The sequence below is a fragment of the Engraulis encrasicolus genome, chromosome 15 (assembly GCF_034702125.1).
Source record: "Engraulis encrasicolus isolate BLACKSEA-1 chromosome 15, IST_EnEncr_1.0, whole genome shotgun sequence".
NCBI classification, from domain to species: Eukaryota; Metazoa; Chordata; class Actinopteri; order Clupeiformes; family Engraulidae; genus Engraulis; species Engraulis encrasicolus.
This window is the reverse complement of record NC_085871.1, coordinates 22,776,753-22,792,005: the sequence shown is the minus strand read 5'-3', so window position 1 is coordinate 22,792,005 and position 15,253 is coordinate 22,776,753. Positions and strand designations below refer to the sequence as shown.

The window sequence follows — 15,253 nt, the reverse complement described above, 5'->3', positions numbered from 1 at the left end:
GCGTATATCAAAATACCCGGGTATGTATGAACACCGCCCAAGATGACCTGAATGAATCTTGACAGACGTGTGTTTGGGTCTGACCGTGAGTGGCGTGATGACGAGGCGGGGGCAGGCTCCCAGGTACTCGTAGCCGTAGATGTACTGGGACAGGGCCATGCGTGCCACACAGTTGTCCAGGTCCAGATCCCAGTAGTAGCGCAGCTGCCTCTGCCACTCAAAGTTGCTGCTCGAGTCCACCTACAGTAACATACATACAGTAGCCGGTACATGGTAAAACACACACACACACACACACACACACACACACACACACACCATGCCCATGACTAAAACGTCCCTTCTTTCATCCAAAAGACTAAAACGTCCCTTCTTTCACCCAATCATTTCATTTTTATTTTGTTGAAAAAAATACACAAAATTACATTAGTGTACAGTACATTGCTGCTCATATGATTTCATAGATGGGCCTTAGCAATGGCTCAAATGGCTAAGGCACTGTAGTGTTATGTGTAGGACCTGGATTTGATTCCAGCCCGAGGTAATTTCCTGATCCTCCTGATCTCTCTCCCACTCACTTCCTGTCACCATCCCTGTCCTATAAAAGCCCCTTTAAAAAAAACTGCACAAAAAATGACAGCACAGATGGAAACTCTTACCTTCTGCTTGACGAGGTCGGTGACGATGTCTCGTGCGTGCACATCAATGGTGATGAGGGCGGTGATGATGTTACGATGGAGGCTGGGGAGGTTACCACGCACCAGAGCAGCCAGGGCATTCAGCCTCTACACACACACACATACACACACCCACGCCCACGCACACGCACACACACACACACAGATAGACACACACACACACACACAACACACACAGGCAGACACACACACACACAGGCAGACACAAACAGGCAACCACACACACACACACACACACACACACACAGATAGACACACACACACACACACAACACACACAAAATCATTCATTGGCAGGGGCAATCAAACAGTGGAACAATCAAAGGAGCATAGCAGAAAACATTGTACAAACTAGGGATGGCGAAACCAATAAAACAGGTCAACAGTTGAAAGTGGGAAGGATATAGTCTGGGGCCATACGTACATCAAAGTTGGTCTGCTCAAACTGCTGCAGGGCCTGGAAGTGGTCGTGGTCCCCCTCCAGGCAGCCATCCATGTCCCTGCACCACATCAGCTGGGAGATGGTCAGCACAACCTACAGCAGAGCACAGCACATGTTTTCATTCTGAGCTTGCTTCCGTCATTTCCTTTAAGTTTCAGTTTTGCAACCACACTCCCTCCAGAACCCAAAGACTTGTGATTTCCTGCACGCTGCCCGGCGGATCATGGGAATAACGCCGCCAGATCGCGGGTCGGCATCGTGTACGGTCGGAACTAAGGCGGTATCTGGTTGTCTTCGAACCTCCGACATTCGTTCTTGGTTAATGAAAACATTCTTGCTTTCATTCATGTTCAACATATTCCACCATATTCAAGTGTTGTTCGGAACAATTCCTCTCCATCAAACTAGTCTAGCAGTTGGCTCAAAATGCCGGCTTTGTTGAAAAAAAACCCCTGAAAGTTCAGGAGAAGCGTATCGGAATTTGACATGCCCTAATTAGCCGTACTACATTTACGTATTCTCCGCTCAACTGGAATTTCGTGGAATTTCAGCGCAACGAAATTTGGCACATGCCTAATCAACCACATCACATTTATCCTGTCATCCGGTGAAATGTTGCTTTCTTGCTCGCCCCCTGGCCTCCCTTGCGCCTGATGTCCGATTAGTTTATCGGGCTTTTATGCCCTTGCTTCCTCTCTGGTTCACCTTAAGCCTGGCTCAAACTACACGACTATCGCGCCGATTCTCGGCTGAAAGCCCCCCTTACGACAATCGCTGGAACGTTACCCCCCAGGACCATCGAAAGCGATTGTCGGGAAAGATTCCCTCGTCATGTGCGATGCTAGAACTTTGGCAGCTCAAAGAGTCGCCGATCGCAAGTCGTAGAAATCAAACAGTGTTTGATATTTGCGACTGGAAATAGAACGTCGGGCATTGTCTCGGTGGCTGCGAGCAGCGACAAGATTGACAGTTGCGATTCTCTTCTAGTGTGCGGTGCACCCCGACGCCAAAATCGGACACACAATCGCTAGTCGTGTAGTTTGAGCCTGGCTTTACTCACTGTAGTCCCTTCACTATTCCTTGGCCGCTCAGACCTCGCACATACAGTACCTGCCAGCACAGTTATCTGCCGAGCTCTCTGTGGAATCATGTTCAGCACCATAGCCAGCGACCTAGCCCAATACGCTGTGGTATCCAAAATCTCTGTGCACTACGCCACAGCATAATTCATACACAACTCATTGCAAGCTTCTCGAGTACTCGTGATCCTGTGGATTCTGTACAGAATTTCATCATCGGTCCGCCACCCGGATGCCGCACTCGGCCTGCCTGTCTGTTTGCGGGGGTTCGCTTATTGCGTGTTTGCGTGTATTTGCGTGTTTGGTCACCATTCAGTCGCCCTATTCACTGGGAAAGGGCATTGCGTTAAATGCTAACAAGAAAGACTACTTGCAAAGTCATGCTTCCGGGTGACGTGCAAACTCTACAGTAGTAGCAATATTAGTAGTTTTACCTGTGAGGGGTGTCCGGCCACCACCCACTCCTCCCGGGGCTTGTTCTGGTAGTCTGCGATGGAGGCCTTGCTGAGGCGCCTCAGGGAGGAGAACATGCCCTCCTCCACCTTCCCCAGCCAGTCCTCCACATTCCCACGGGCCTTCAGGCCCTTGCCCAGCGCCACCTGACACACGGTCAAGAGCAAACACTTTGGTTTGCAGCCGGCAGTTGACAAATATTCCGCACACATTCCAATACAGTTGCATTACTGCAGTATTATTGCTCACAAGGTGAGAACGTGGCCAAAGGATATGATTGCTGAACATTATCTCACTCTTACACACATACACACACACAAAAACACACGCACGCACGCACACATGTACGCAGGCACACATACACACACACACACACCCTCACAAATATATCTCATATTGACTTCCATTCATATTAACCATAACAATAGCTAAACAACGCAAAAAAGTCCCTAACCTTAACCTGTCACACACACACACAAACACACACACACACACACACACACACACACACACACACACACACACAGCGAAACACACACACACACACACACACACACACACACACACACACACACATGCGCTCTCTCACACACACACAAACACACACACACACACACACACACACACACACACACACACACACACACACACACACACACACACACACACAGACACACACGCGCACCTTCTCTCCCTCGGGCGAGACCATGGCCAGGATGTCGTTGCTGAAGACCTTCTCAGCCTCGCCCTCGGGCGCGGCTGAGTCCCCTGGTGGCAGCAGGGCGAACTCCAGGCGTGCGATGGCATCGAAGCACTTGCGGAGGTGCGGCTGCACGGCCTGCGGGTTCCGCGTCTGGGCCAGGATCTCCAGCAGCTCGTCGTTGGACAGGAAGTAGAACCTGTGGAAACGGACGCCAACAGCCATTAAAACCCATCATGCCCTGATGAAGACAAGGAGTGCGTTACAATATGCGACCTTGCCTCCTCCACTTGAGCTTGTCTCCTCGTGCCAGGAAGTAATATGTCATGATGACATCACTGACCACCTCATTATATTTCAATATCTTGCAAAAGCTCAATTGTTAAGTCTTCTTCTCATTTGCAATTGGGATGGTGAATGAAAAACAGTCCCTCAAAAGTTGTTGTGGCTAGGTTGACAGCTGGGAAACTTTATCGTTTTCTCCACGGAGGAGGGGCCAGGAGGTGGGGCGAGGCCACAAGCACAAGTGGAGGAGGCAAGGTCGCATATTGTAATGCACTCAATGGGTCAAAACGTGTAGGCATGTAGCCAATGTTCAATAAAGGCTCTTTAACTTTAGTTAGGAGTGCCTCAAATAGTGTTTTTTTTATCTTTTCATGGAAGTTTGGAGACCCAAGTTTTTCTGATGAGCACCCTCTTCTCAGAAGTAGAGCCTGAGGTTCAGAAACGAACACCAACAGGTTTTTCATTTAAAGACATCACCTGCGTGTGTCTATGTGTGTCTGTGTGTGTATGAGTGGTGCATTCATATCGTATGAGTATGCATGTGTGCGTATGTGTGCATATTTGTATGTCCACAGGCATCTGTGTGTGTGTGCATGTGCGTGTGCGTGCGTGTGTGCGTGCGTGCATGTGTACAGTGTGTGTGTGTGTGTGTGTGTGTGTGTGTGTGTGTGTGTGTGCATGTGTACAGTGTGTGTGCGTACGTGCGTACGTGCGTGCGTGCATCCGTGTGTGTGTGTGCATGCGTATGCGTATGTGTGTGTGTGTGTGTGTGTGTGTGTGTGTGTGTGTGTGTGTGTGTGTGTGTGTCATTGGCAGTGACAGTGACAGTGAGTGACCTGGGGAAGATGACCCTCTTGGACTCCAGGTAGGCCTCCAGACACTTCTGGATCTGCTCCAGCAGGGCATTATTGTTCTGGAAGATCTCCAGCAGCCCTGGAGGAAACAACCAGGCGGAAGGGGTTAGACAGAGAGAGAGAGAGAGAGAGAGAGAGAGAGAGAGAGAGAGAGAGAGAGAGGTGTGTGTGTGTGTGTGTGTGTGTGTGTGTGGGTGAGAGAGAGGGAGAGAGAGAGATAGAGAAAGAAAGAAAGAGAGAGAAACAGACAGAGACAGAGAGAGACAGAGAGAGCGTGTGCATGTGCATGTGCGTGCATGCGTGTCTGTGTATGCAATGCATGTGTGTGTGGGTCTGTGTGCGAGTGTGTGCTTGCACGTGAGAGTGTATGTGGTGAGAAAGGTGGCTGAGGAATGATAATGTGTCTGTGTGTGTTTGTGTGTGTATGTGTGTGTGTAGGGAACAAACAGTAATGGAAAAATCGTTTTTGTCACCTCGTTAGCGCTGAAGCATATTCATCAGCGCGAAACACTGGCTGCAGCAGAGCAGTGCGAAGTGCTGCGCAATGGAGGCTAGGCTATTTGTGTCGGCTCATTAGCATTACGCTAAGTAAGGGGACAGCACTAAAAAGTCTTCGGGCCACTCTCAAGGCCATCTGTCATCATTTAAAGGTCTCTATTGCATTATATTCACGCCACGGAGAGTTAGCGCGGCTATTTTTAGGACTTTGAGTCGGTTGATTTTTTGGGTTTGCCGAATTCAGAGTGCATGAAAACGCAAGGGATTTCATGCCACAACACCTTCTGTTCTTTTTTTCTTGTGCCAATTCAGTCATCAAGCGGCTCACAAAAAATCACCCGAAAAAAAAATCCTGGAGGAGTTTTATTTATAGAAACCGTATGGGAAATGGCACAAATAACCTCAAAATCCTCATTAACTTTATAAACACAGTCATCCCGAATGTATCATTATTAGCAGGTTTTTGAAATATTTTGGAGAAGGCGGCTCTGTCTCCCAGAGTGTGTATATGAAATGACATAAAAAAAGGCACAGAGGGAAAGTTAAAGAGAGGCAAAAGGAGAAGCGTGTGTGTGTGTGTGTGTGTGTGTGTGTCTGTGTGTCTGTGTGTCTGTGTGTGTGTCTGTGTCTCTGTGTGTCGACCATGTGTGTGTGTGTATGTGCGTGCGTGCATGCATGTGTGTGTGTGTACAGGTGTGAACTATGGGAAGGTTGACTTTCCTCATTATCTCTCTCCAGGACTTGTCAACCTAGTGTGTGTCCACCGTGTGTGTATGTGTATGTGCATGTGCATGTGTGCGTGTGTGTGGCGTGCGCATGTGTGTGTGTGTCCACCATGTGTGTGTGTGTTTGTGTGTGTGTATGTGTGTGTGTGTGTGTGTGTGTGTGTGTGTGTGTGTGTGTGTGTACAGGTGTGTATTGTACCTGGCTGCGTTCCGGCTCTCAGTGCGTTGGGCAGGCGGTTCACTTTCCGCATGATCTCCTTCCAGGACTTGTCCACCTGCAGGAACATCTTGGCCTCTGAGGGCAGCTGCCGCTGGATGTCAGGAGCGCTGAAGATGCTCTCCAGGTACAGCCAGCTACGCTGACACGTCAACCACTCGTCCTACACACATACACACACACACACATGCGCACACACACATGTGCACACGCACACATGCGCACGCACGCACGCACACGCACACACACAGAGAGAGAGAGAGAGAGAGAGAGAGAGAGAGAGAGAGAGAGAGAGAGAGACACACACACACACACACACACACACACACACACACACACACACACACACACATACACCACACACAGACACACACACAGAAAGAGAGAGAGACACACACACAGACACACAGACACAGACACAGACACAAAGACACACACACACACACACACACACACATGGTGCGTGGCCACGTGTGTACACAGGGGAGATGGGGGTCACACTTGTTACCCTACTGTTACATCAGCTTTAGCTTTTTCCTGTTCTCCTAGCCAATTTCTGACTCATGCAACGCAGCGTGTACTCCTAAGCTAGCATATATTATTGAACCGAACAGGTTCAGCTGCAGTAGGAGTAATATCATCAGACTGGAAGACAGAGCATGGCTGGAAAAACAGGAGAATCAATTACTCATTTATTTATTTTTTAAAATAATTTTGGGGTATTTTTTGGCCTTTAATTACAGCAGTGAGGTGAAGAGTTGGACAGGAAGCAAGTGGGGAGAGAGAGACGGGGAAGGGTAGGCAAAGGACCCGGGCCGGAGTTGCAGACGAGTGCCCCACCGTTAGTGCCACGGTAGGACTGACAATCAATGTTTTAACTTGAGCATTTGAGCATTTACAGAAATGGTGAAGTGCCACTTTAACCCTAACATTTTCCCCTGTTCTGTTCAGAATTACAAAGCAAACAGGTAGTATCTGCATTGTTGTTAAAATGAGTAGATGTGATTTTAATGGGATATATATCAATAAGTAAAGCTAAATAAAACCATTGATCTGCACAGAATGTGGCAATATACGGGTAGAGTAACAAAAGCCCCACATGTCAATAAAATTACTTGGGCTGGACAATAAAATACTTTTTAAGTGTTTTCACTCAGTTCGCAGCACAGTTATTGTAGGGCAGTGTACTCTAGGGTGTATTTGGGAGATGCTAAAGTACTCCTCCTACCAGGGTGTGGTTGAAGAGGGCCAGCTGTCTCTGCCACTCGTCCACTCTGGCCTTGATGGGCCCCACGTAGCGAGAGGAGGCCACCGTGGCTACGTTTATAATGCTGTCATCCAGGTTCACCTAGACATGCACACACACACACACACACACACACACGCGCGCGAACACACACACAAGCACATAGACACATACACACACACACACACACACACACACACACACACACGCACGCACGCACGCACGCACGCACGCACGCAAGCATGCACGTACAGAGACAAAGATCAGTAAATCACTGTAGAACTGCAGTGCATTGACAATTGAAGGGTTCAGATGCAGAAACCCCTGAGCAAATGATGTGATGAGTTGACAACAATAGACTGTATTTCTATAGGTGGCCATCTGGTTTTGTTGGGGCTTGACATGCACCTAAACAAGATTTGCATGGTGTTGTGTATTGACACAGGTTAAGTTTGTCCCACTGTTCGTTCCTTCCACTCTCTGCTCCATTCCCCCTGTGTACATTGTGTATGCTCATTCCGGGGTTTACGATACAAAGAGTGAACACGACTTCATGCCTCCCGTGTCCTTTATCTTTAAATGAAGTGTAGCTCCGTAAAGGAGCCTGGATATAACACATGGGTTTGTGATTGAGACTACTTGGTGAAAAGAAGTATTCAAAATTATATGTTTTTTGCAGCTTAACTCTTCACTTGTTCTTCCTTCTATGAGACAAGTTATGTTATGTTGTGAACTGGGTGGATTAAATATACTCTGTTTACCTGAATGTCATCTGTGCCACCAAGGATAAAGACATCCTTGGAGTCACGGTGAGAGAGAACAACAAACTCTGTGGTCTTCCAAGAGTCCTCCACCTAGTGATAATATGCATGGTTATTATTAGAAATAAATTCAGACACACACACACACACACACACACACACACACACACACACACACACACACACACACACACACACACACACACACACACACACACACACACACACACACACACACGCACACACACGCACACACACAGACACTTCTTGCTTTAGGGACAATTCACCTGCCAAGGAACTAAAGATGGGAATAACCCTTCGTGCCTACAATTCTATATACTTAGCATTTCTCAGTGCTAATACTATGCCTTAATATACAGTAGGGTGAATTCAGGTAAATTGGGCCATTTTTGGTCATTCGCTTACATGCAGAAAAAGTGGCCCAATTTACCTGAATTCACCATATTCCCTGAGTTAAATAAAAACATTTTCAAACATTTCAAACCTTTTTGAGAATGGACTCCAGTGATGCCTCTCCAGAGGCCTGGCCTGACACCTACAGCAGGGGAAGAGGAAAATAAGCGTTCAGCGGTCGCTCATCACCCAGACACTGCATATCTTATATGGCAGGGATGTCAAAATCAGACCTGGGGGCCAAATCTGGCCCTCAGAGCCATTTTATTTTTAATATAAAAAACATAAAACATAATTTCAAATGTGTATTACAGTTGGCCACATGCACCATTAGCATACAGAAAAAATATTAATTAATATTAATTATGAGTGGGTCAGCACATACTAGCACACAGAAGTAAGTAGTATATGTAAGTTGACGGTTTGACTCCAGAGTAATTAACCACTGCTCTCTCCCATCCTCCTCCATGACAGAGGTACCCTAAGCATGGTACCGTCCCGCCGCACTGCTCCCTTGTGGCGAAATTGGGGGCTGCCCCCTTGCACGGGTGAGGCATGAATGCAATTTCGTTGTGTGCTGTGTGCCGTGAACACTTGTGTGCTGGAGTGCTGTGTCACAATGACAATGGGAGTTTCCCAATTGGCCTTTCACGCTTTCAGCTGTACAGCAGTACCTCCTGTATCTCTGCGTCAAAGCGGAAGATGTCCAGCTGCTGCAGGCGGGAGAGGGTGAGGGGCTCCTCCAGGAGACTGCTGCCCACGATGGCCTCCAGGATCTCCCAGTGGCGCATCTTCATCGCCGGGTTACGCAGGTTGGTGATCAGGGGCAGCTACAGTATGCAGTGGGGAGGGAGAGCAGACAATACAATATGTAATACAATACAATACAATACATTATGTAAATTCCAAATATTATAGAGCTAATTTCAACACTTTTTATACTATGGTTTGTCAGAACAGACGAAATGGTCAAATGGAGTAAATGGAGTCAAGTGCAATGACACAGACAACAATAATAAACTAATAAATGAAATGAAATCAATGAAAAAGCCAAAAGAAGAAGAAGGAAAAAAGTGCCATGTCAATTTCCACCCACCTTCTCCCGGAGGTCCTCCACGTGGCGTTTGAGCTGGGGCACGACAGTGTTAGGGGGCAGGCCCTTCTCCAGCTGCATCACGTACTTGCTGTACTTGGCCACCTGGGAGCTCAGCACCTCGGGGTCCAGCTCCTCAAACTTGCACTGCAGCAGGAGCAAGACAGAAACTATTGTAGCAAACTTTATTTGAAAACACAAATGACCAATAGATTTTACAACAGTCGTCGGACATGCCTACACTTAATTTGATAAAACACTATTAATTCAAATTCTCATCTATACGGTCTCATGGATTGGGTGGGGGCTGGAAGGGTTCTTTGGTTTTGTTTTGTTTTATAGTTTTGTCTTGTCAAGAGGTTTATGTTGTTTGTTACGCCGATGGTAGGTCTCTAATTTTGTTGTTAGCCCATGGAAGGGCTTTTGTTTTGAAAAGGACTGTGTTGTTTGTTATACCTGTGTTGTTTTTATTGGTTTTCCCTGCTGTTAAGGAAAATCCTTATCCCTTTCAGTATCTAAAGTTAAGTTATCACTGTACATGTCACCTTGATCTGCAAGATATTGAATAAAAACTTATCAAATCAAATCAATCAAATCAAATTTGAGGTGGTCCACATATAGCCTGATTATCATCGACTTTCAAATCTCTTCAAGACTTGATCAACCATTAACATTTCCCAAACGGCATGGTTGACCTTCCTCCCTTGGTTTGCCAATGGTTGTTTGCTTGACTGACAAAGTGGGAGGAGTTCCCAATTTTTCGGGAGCTCAGAAATGGTATTTGCATTGCTCCTGGCCTGACTAGAAGCAACGCTGAAGGTGTTTCGTTGCACACTAGGAGGGCACGGCCTGGCTAGTCCACATAAGGGTGACACATGGTCCAGATCATGAATGATACATTACTGACTGTTGTCATAACGTGTCATTCGATTTTTTTGGAATGGCATGACACCCAAACAATGTTTGACATTCCAGAAACCAAATGACACATTATGACAACAGTCACAACCATCAGTAATGTGTCATGTCATTCTTCTGATGACTACATGACACACTTTTGTAGACCACGTCAAATAAAGTTACGGGAACTTTTACAAAAGAACAAAAGAAACTACTACTCAAGTTAGCAAATGTTTGTTCTTTGTTCTTCTTGTTGTTATATATGTTGCATCTATTTGGTCTTTTTATCCAAGATTACTTGTGGGGTAGTATTCCAGAGAGAGAGAGGGTGAGAGAGAGGGAGAGAGAGAGAGAGAGAGAGAGAGAGAGAGAGAGAGAGTGTGTGTGTGTGTGTGTGTACCTCCATCCTCCTCCAGGGCTTGCCACTCCTCCAGGCTGAAGCGTGTGTGTGTGTGTGTGTGTGTGTGTGTGTGTGTGTGTGTGTGTGTGTGTGTGTGTGTGTGTGTGTGTGTGTGTGCGTGTGTGTGTGTGTGTGTGTGAGTGTGTGTGTGTGTGTGTGTGTGTACCTCCATCCACTCCTCCTCCAGAGCTTGCCACTCCTCCAGGGCGTCCCACAGCAGCTTCTTCAGCTTCATCTCCGCACTCAGCTCCTCCAGAGCCTCAAACTTGGTCACCTCCACCTGCACACATACGCACACGCACACGCACACGCACACGCACACACACACACACACACACACACACACACACACACACACACACACACACACGGGTGCATACACACACACGCACACACACACAAAATCACACACACACACACACACACACACACACACACACACACACACACACACACACACACACACACACACACACACACACACACACACACACACACAGACAAGCACACGCACACACGCACACACACACACGGTCGGACACGCACATGTACACACACACACACACACATGCAAGTGCACACACACACAAAATCACACACACAAACACACACACACAGGCAAGCACGCACACACACAGACACAAAAACACACACACGCACGCGCACACACACACACACACAGATCCAATTCAATGTGGTGGCAGTAATCGTAGAGTTTCTCAGTTGGGCTTTCACTTCACTTCACACAAGGATGCTGGGCAAAACAACTGGAGGAAGGTACCAGGGGCAGAGCTATAGGGAGGGGGGGCCAGCGGGGTATTTGTCCCTTGGCCCAGGGCCCTATCAGTGTTTTGCCCTTGGTCCCTGTCACCTGTGTGTAATTGTTTCGCCACTGGAAGGTACAGATACGTATGGACTAAGTGTGGCTGTAAAAGATCAGATTATGGGGCCCAAGTAGAAGTTCAAGGTTGTCAGTGTTGGTGTTAACGTTCGAACTCAGATGAGAGCTGCGAGTTCGGAGGAGGAATTAATCCCAGGAGATCCGAGGAGGTCAGGAATGGGATTAGGATTACGTCCACATCATGGATTGGGGTTAAGGGTCTGGTAGCAGAAGATTGAAGTTGGTGTTTCGTGACTATCTAGACCAGGGGTGTCAAACATACGGCCGGTTCCATCTGGCCCGGATGTAAAAAAAAAATATATATATATATATATATATTTTTTTTTTTTTAACTTTTTTTTTTTTAATGAAATAACCGAAATGCGCAATTACGGACCTCGGGGCAAAATCGAAACCTGCATGACATTAACCCAATGGTCCCTCTGTTACACTGTATATATGTAGTAAAGTGCACATCACACTTCTATTATAAAAAGTGAATTTGTACTGTAACAGGCATTTCATAAAGCTCATATATTATAGACCTCATATATAGAGATAAAATCTTAATACTTCTTATTCGTATTGTATTGGTATTGGTTGTAATTAAATAATAAATATAATAGGATTTGTATTGGTTCCTATTAAGCTCAAACTGGAAACGGGATGTTAGAATGCGTGAAAATGCAGGAAATTACATATAAGAAATACAACATTTTCTGGGGGTAAAACTCCAGACCCCCTGCCAAAATGAACTGTCCCATATTTAATTAATTGACGGTTGCCAATGAGTTTGACACCCCTGATCTAGACCAATGTCTGAGCTGCCCTAGCCCCAGGCCAGACTCTTGACATGATGTGAAATATGTGTGTGTGTGTGTGTTTACTCGAAAAACAGCAACATTTAAATAATTTCTCCCCACAGCGATTTATCAGTGCTGCAGTACAGTACCTTGAAGTTCTTCTGGTAGGACTTGTACTGGAAGGAGATGCCCTGCAGCTCGTCCAAGGAGATCTGGATCTCCCCCAGCACCAGCCGCACCTTCTCCTTGTTGGCGTTGATGTCCAAGATGCTGCGGTCCTGTTGGAGACAGAAAGAGAGACACCGAATAATGAAATACAGCCAATGGGCACCAGTGGAAATACAGTAGTTAATACTGACTTTGTACGGTAGTGTCAGAGAGTTTAGAAGCAGAGATTCTAAGAGTATTATTGTTAAACTGTCTGACACTATTCTGCCATACAAAGCCAAAGTGCAGTGACCACAAATTTGGTCAAAATTGAGTTTATACTGAAAATGATCTTCATAATAACTCCTTTATCTTGTGACAAAGCCTTACGGTCCAAATATGTCCCGTTTTAGAGATGATGCTATGTCACTGGATTTTCAGTAGCTACAGTACAATATCCAACATAATACCAAGTAGGGCTTTGAAGGCCTTTTTCTCAATTTAAATGTTGGCGTAGCTACTGCACTTTGCCTTAGTAGGGCAGCATTGTCTGGCACCTGCAACAACAACTGATTTTGAATGTGCACAACCTACCCAAAACCACTAATAATTATTCCTTTACCGGCCCCAACGTGGCGCAAATAGTAGGGCACTGGTTTGCTATGCGGCTGACCCGGGTTCGACTCCCAGCCCGGGTCCTTTGCCGACCCTTCCTCTCTGCCCACTCACTTCCTGTCATTACCTTCACTATCCTGTCAAATAAAGGCAATTCAAGTGTAAAGAAATCCCGCACACTGTCCATTCCACCAACAAACTTTAAAACAACGTTTCGGTCATCCGACCTTCTTCAGGTGTCCAACCTTCTTTACCTGAAGAAGGTCGGATGTCCGAAACGTTGTATAAAGTTTGTTGGTGGGATAGACAGTGTGCGTGATTTCTTTACACTTGAATGACAACCCCACCGGGATAATATCCTATGCACCTGCCCAACTACAGAGGTGTGCAAAAGGGTCTTTTTGAAATAAAGGCAATAAAAAGCCACAAAAATATATATATTCCTAATTACCTGTGCCTGCTGTTTGACCCTGTTGACCTCCTGGTTGAGGTTGCTGATGTCATGCTGCAGGTGCTGGCAGAAGCGGTCGATGTTGGCGTCGCGCTCGCCCACGCCCTTGTCGATGGCGTTGCGCACGGCCGTGATGGAGGGCTGCAGCGTGGCGTAGACGGCAAAGTCTTCGGGCGGCGTCGGCACGTTGTACTGTTCGATCAGCTTGTACATCTCGGCCACCGTCGCCGTCTGCGACTCCAGAACCTCGATCTGACACAAAACACAAAACGTACACACATGGAAATATGAAATATGAAGACACAGGGTGACACAATCGCAAAGGGGGCACAATCAACTGACCACCTTGATAATGCAGTGTGTACACACACGCACACGCACACGCACACGCGCACACACACACACACACACACAGAATGTATCCATCCTCACCCTCTCCGGAATCTCCTCGAGGAAGGAGAGTGTGTTGACATATTCGATGGTGGATGATGCCACACACACACACACACACACACACACACACACACACACACACACACACACACACACACACACGCACACAAAGTTTATCCATCCTCACCCTCTCCTGGATCTCCTCGAGGAAGGTGAGTGCGTTGACATATTCAATAGTGGGTGATGCCACACGCACACACACACACACACACTCACACTCTCTCTCACACACACACACAAAGTTTCTCTATGCTCACCCTCTCCTGGATCTCCTCGAGGAAGGTGAGTGCGTTGACGTATTCGATGGTGGATGAGGGTGTGAGCTCCAGCCTGAACTGGCCGTCCTGCACCTCCGCAATGATGGCGTCCATCTTCTCCTTGGACAGCAACGGCAGCATATCGTTGATGGCCTGAAAAAAACAAAACAATGTAATAGCTGTTATTCGGCTTGGCGTTGAGTTGTTGCTAATATGAAGGAACAGGAGGTTCTGGCCCTGCCGTGGCCGACCGGTAGGGTACTCGTCTGCCATGCGGTCCTTTGCCGACCCCTCCCCATCTCTCTCCCTAGTCGTCTCCTGTCCACCTCTCAAACTGTCCTATCATCAATAAAGTTGCAAAAGACCAAAACAATATCTAAAAATAAATCATTACAATATATATATATATATATATATAAAGAGAGAACAGGAGTCCCACACAGATGGCTGCTGTCGCCAACCTTTACTGGGCACATCACCGTCTTGCACACTCCTCTTCCCAGCATATGTAACGGAGGCCAACTAGCAGAATGTGCCGTTGAACATTAGTAAACCATTAGTGCACCTCTAATGAGCTATCAGACTGGTCCTTTAAAAGCTCAGCGGTATCATGCTGTACCTCCCATGCCCAAACTGGAGCCTTGACTGGGAGGTAGCGAGTCCGAGCACAGAGTGGCGGACTGCGCAGGAATACCTCAGTTACACTGGTGCCATGACCCGGATGGGAGTGAGGTTTAGGAGGGTGAGTGTAACGGAGGCCAACTAGGAGAGTGTGGCGTGGAAGCCTCATACAGTATGGGTCTATGTACTGTATGTATACCTGTGATGTTTGCTATTCATACATCAATCTGTCTTAGTGTCAATCTAGGTAAATGTATGGCA

General features: G+C 47.0%; 1 protein-coding gene across 1 annotated transcript in view; it reads right to left on the bottom strand.

The window, feature by feature from the left end:
- Nucleotides 1-15,253, bottom strand: part of dnah6 (dynein, axonemal, heavy chain 6) — a 105,110-nt gene that overhangs the window by 67,204 nt on the left and 22,653 nt on the right. Inside the window, exons 15-30 of the mRNA XM_063217233.1 lie at nucleotides 14,372-14,524; nucleotides 13,662-13,913; nucleotides 12,598-12,726; nucleotides 10,932-11,045; nucleotides 9,469-9,612; nucleotides 9,047-9,202; nucleotides 8,464-8,514; nucleotides 7,959-8,051; nucleotides 7,180-7,299; nucleotides 5,934-6,114; nucleotides 4,494-4,590; nucleotides 3,358-3,571; nucleotides 2,654-2,818; nucleotides 1,123-1,233; nucleotides 660-785; nucleotides 85-240 (exon numbers count right to left, since the gene is read on the bottom strand). Of these exons, the coding sequence (XP_063073303.1) occupies nucleotides 85-240; nucleotides 660-785; nucleotides 1,123-1,233; nucleotides 2,654-2,818; nucleotides 3,358-3,571; nucleotides 4,494-4,590; nucleotides 5,934-6,114; nucleotides 7,180-7,299; nucleotides 7,959-8,051; nucleotides 8,464-8,514; nucleotides 9,047-9,202; nucleotides 9,469-9,612; nucleotides 10,932-11,045; nucleotides 12,598-12,726; nucleotides 13,662-13,913; nucleotides 14,372-14,524 (2,262 nt within the window). The remainder of the gene's footprint in view (nucleotides 1-84; nucleotides 241-659; nucleotides 786-1,122; nucleotides 1,234-2,653; nucleotides 2,819-3,357; nucleotides 3,572-4,493; nucleotides 4,591-5,933; nucleotides 6,115-7,179; nucleotides 7,300-7,958; nucleotides 8,052-8,463; nucleotides 8,515-9,046; nucleotides 9,203-9,468; nucleotides 9,613-10,931; nucleotides 11,046-12,597; nucleotides 12,727-13,661; nucleotides 13,914-14,371; nucleotides 14,525-15,253) is intronic.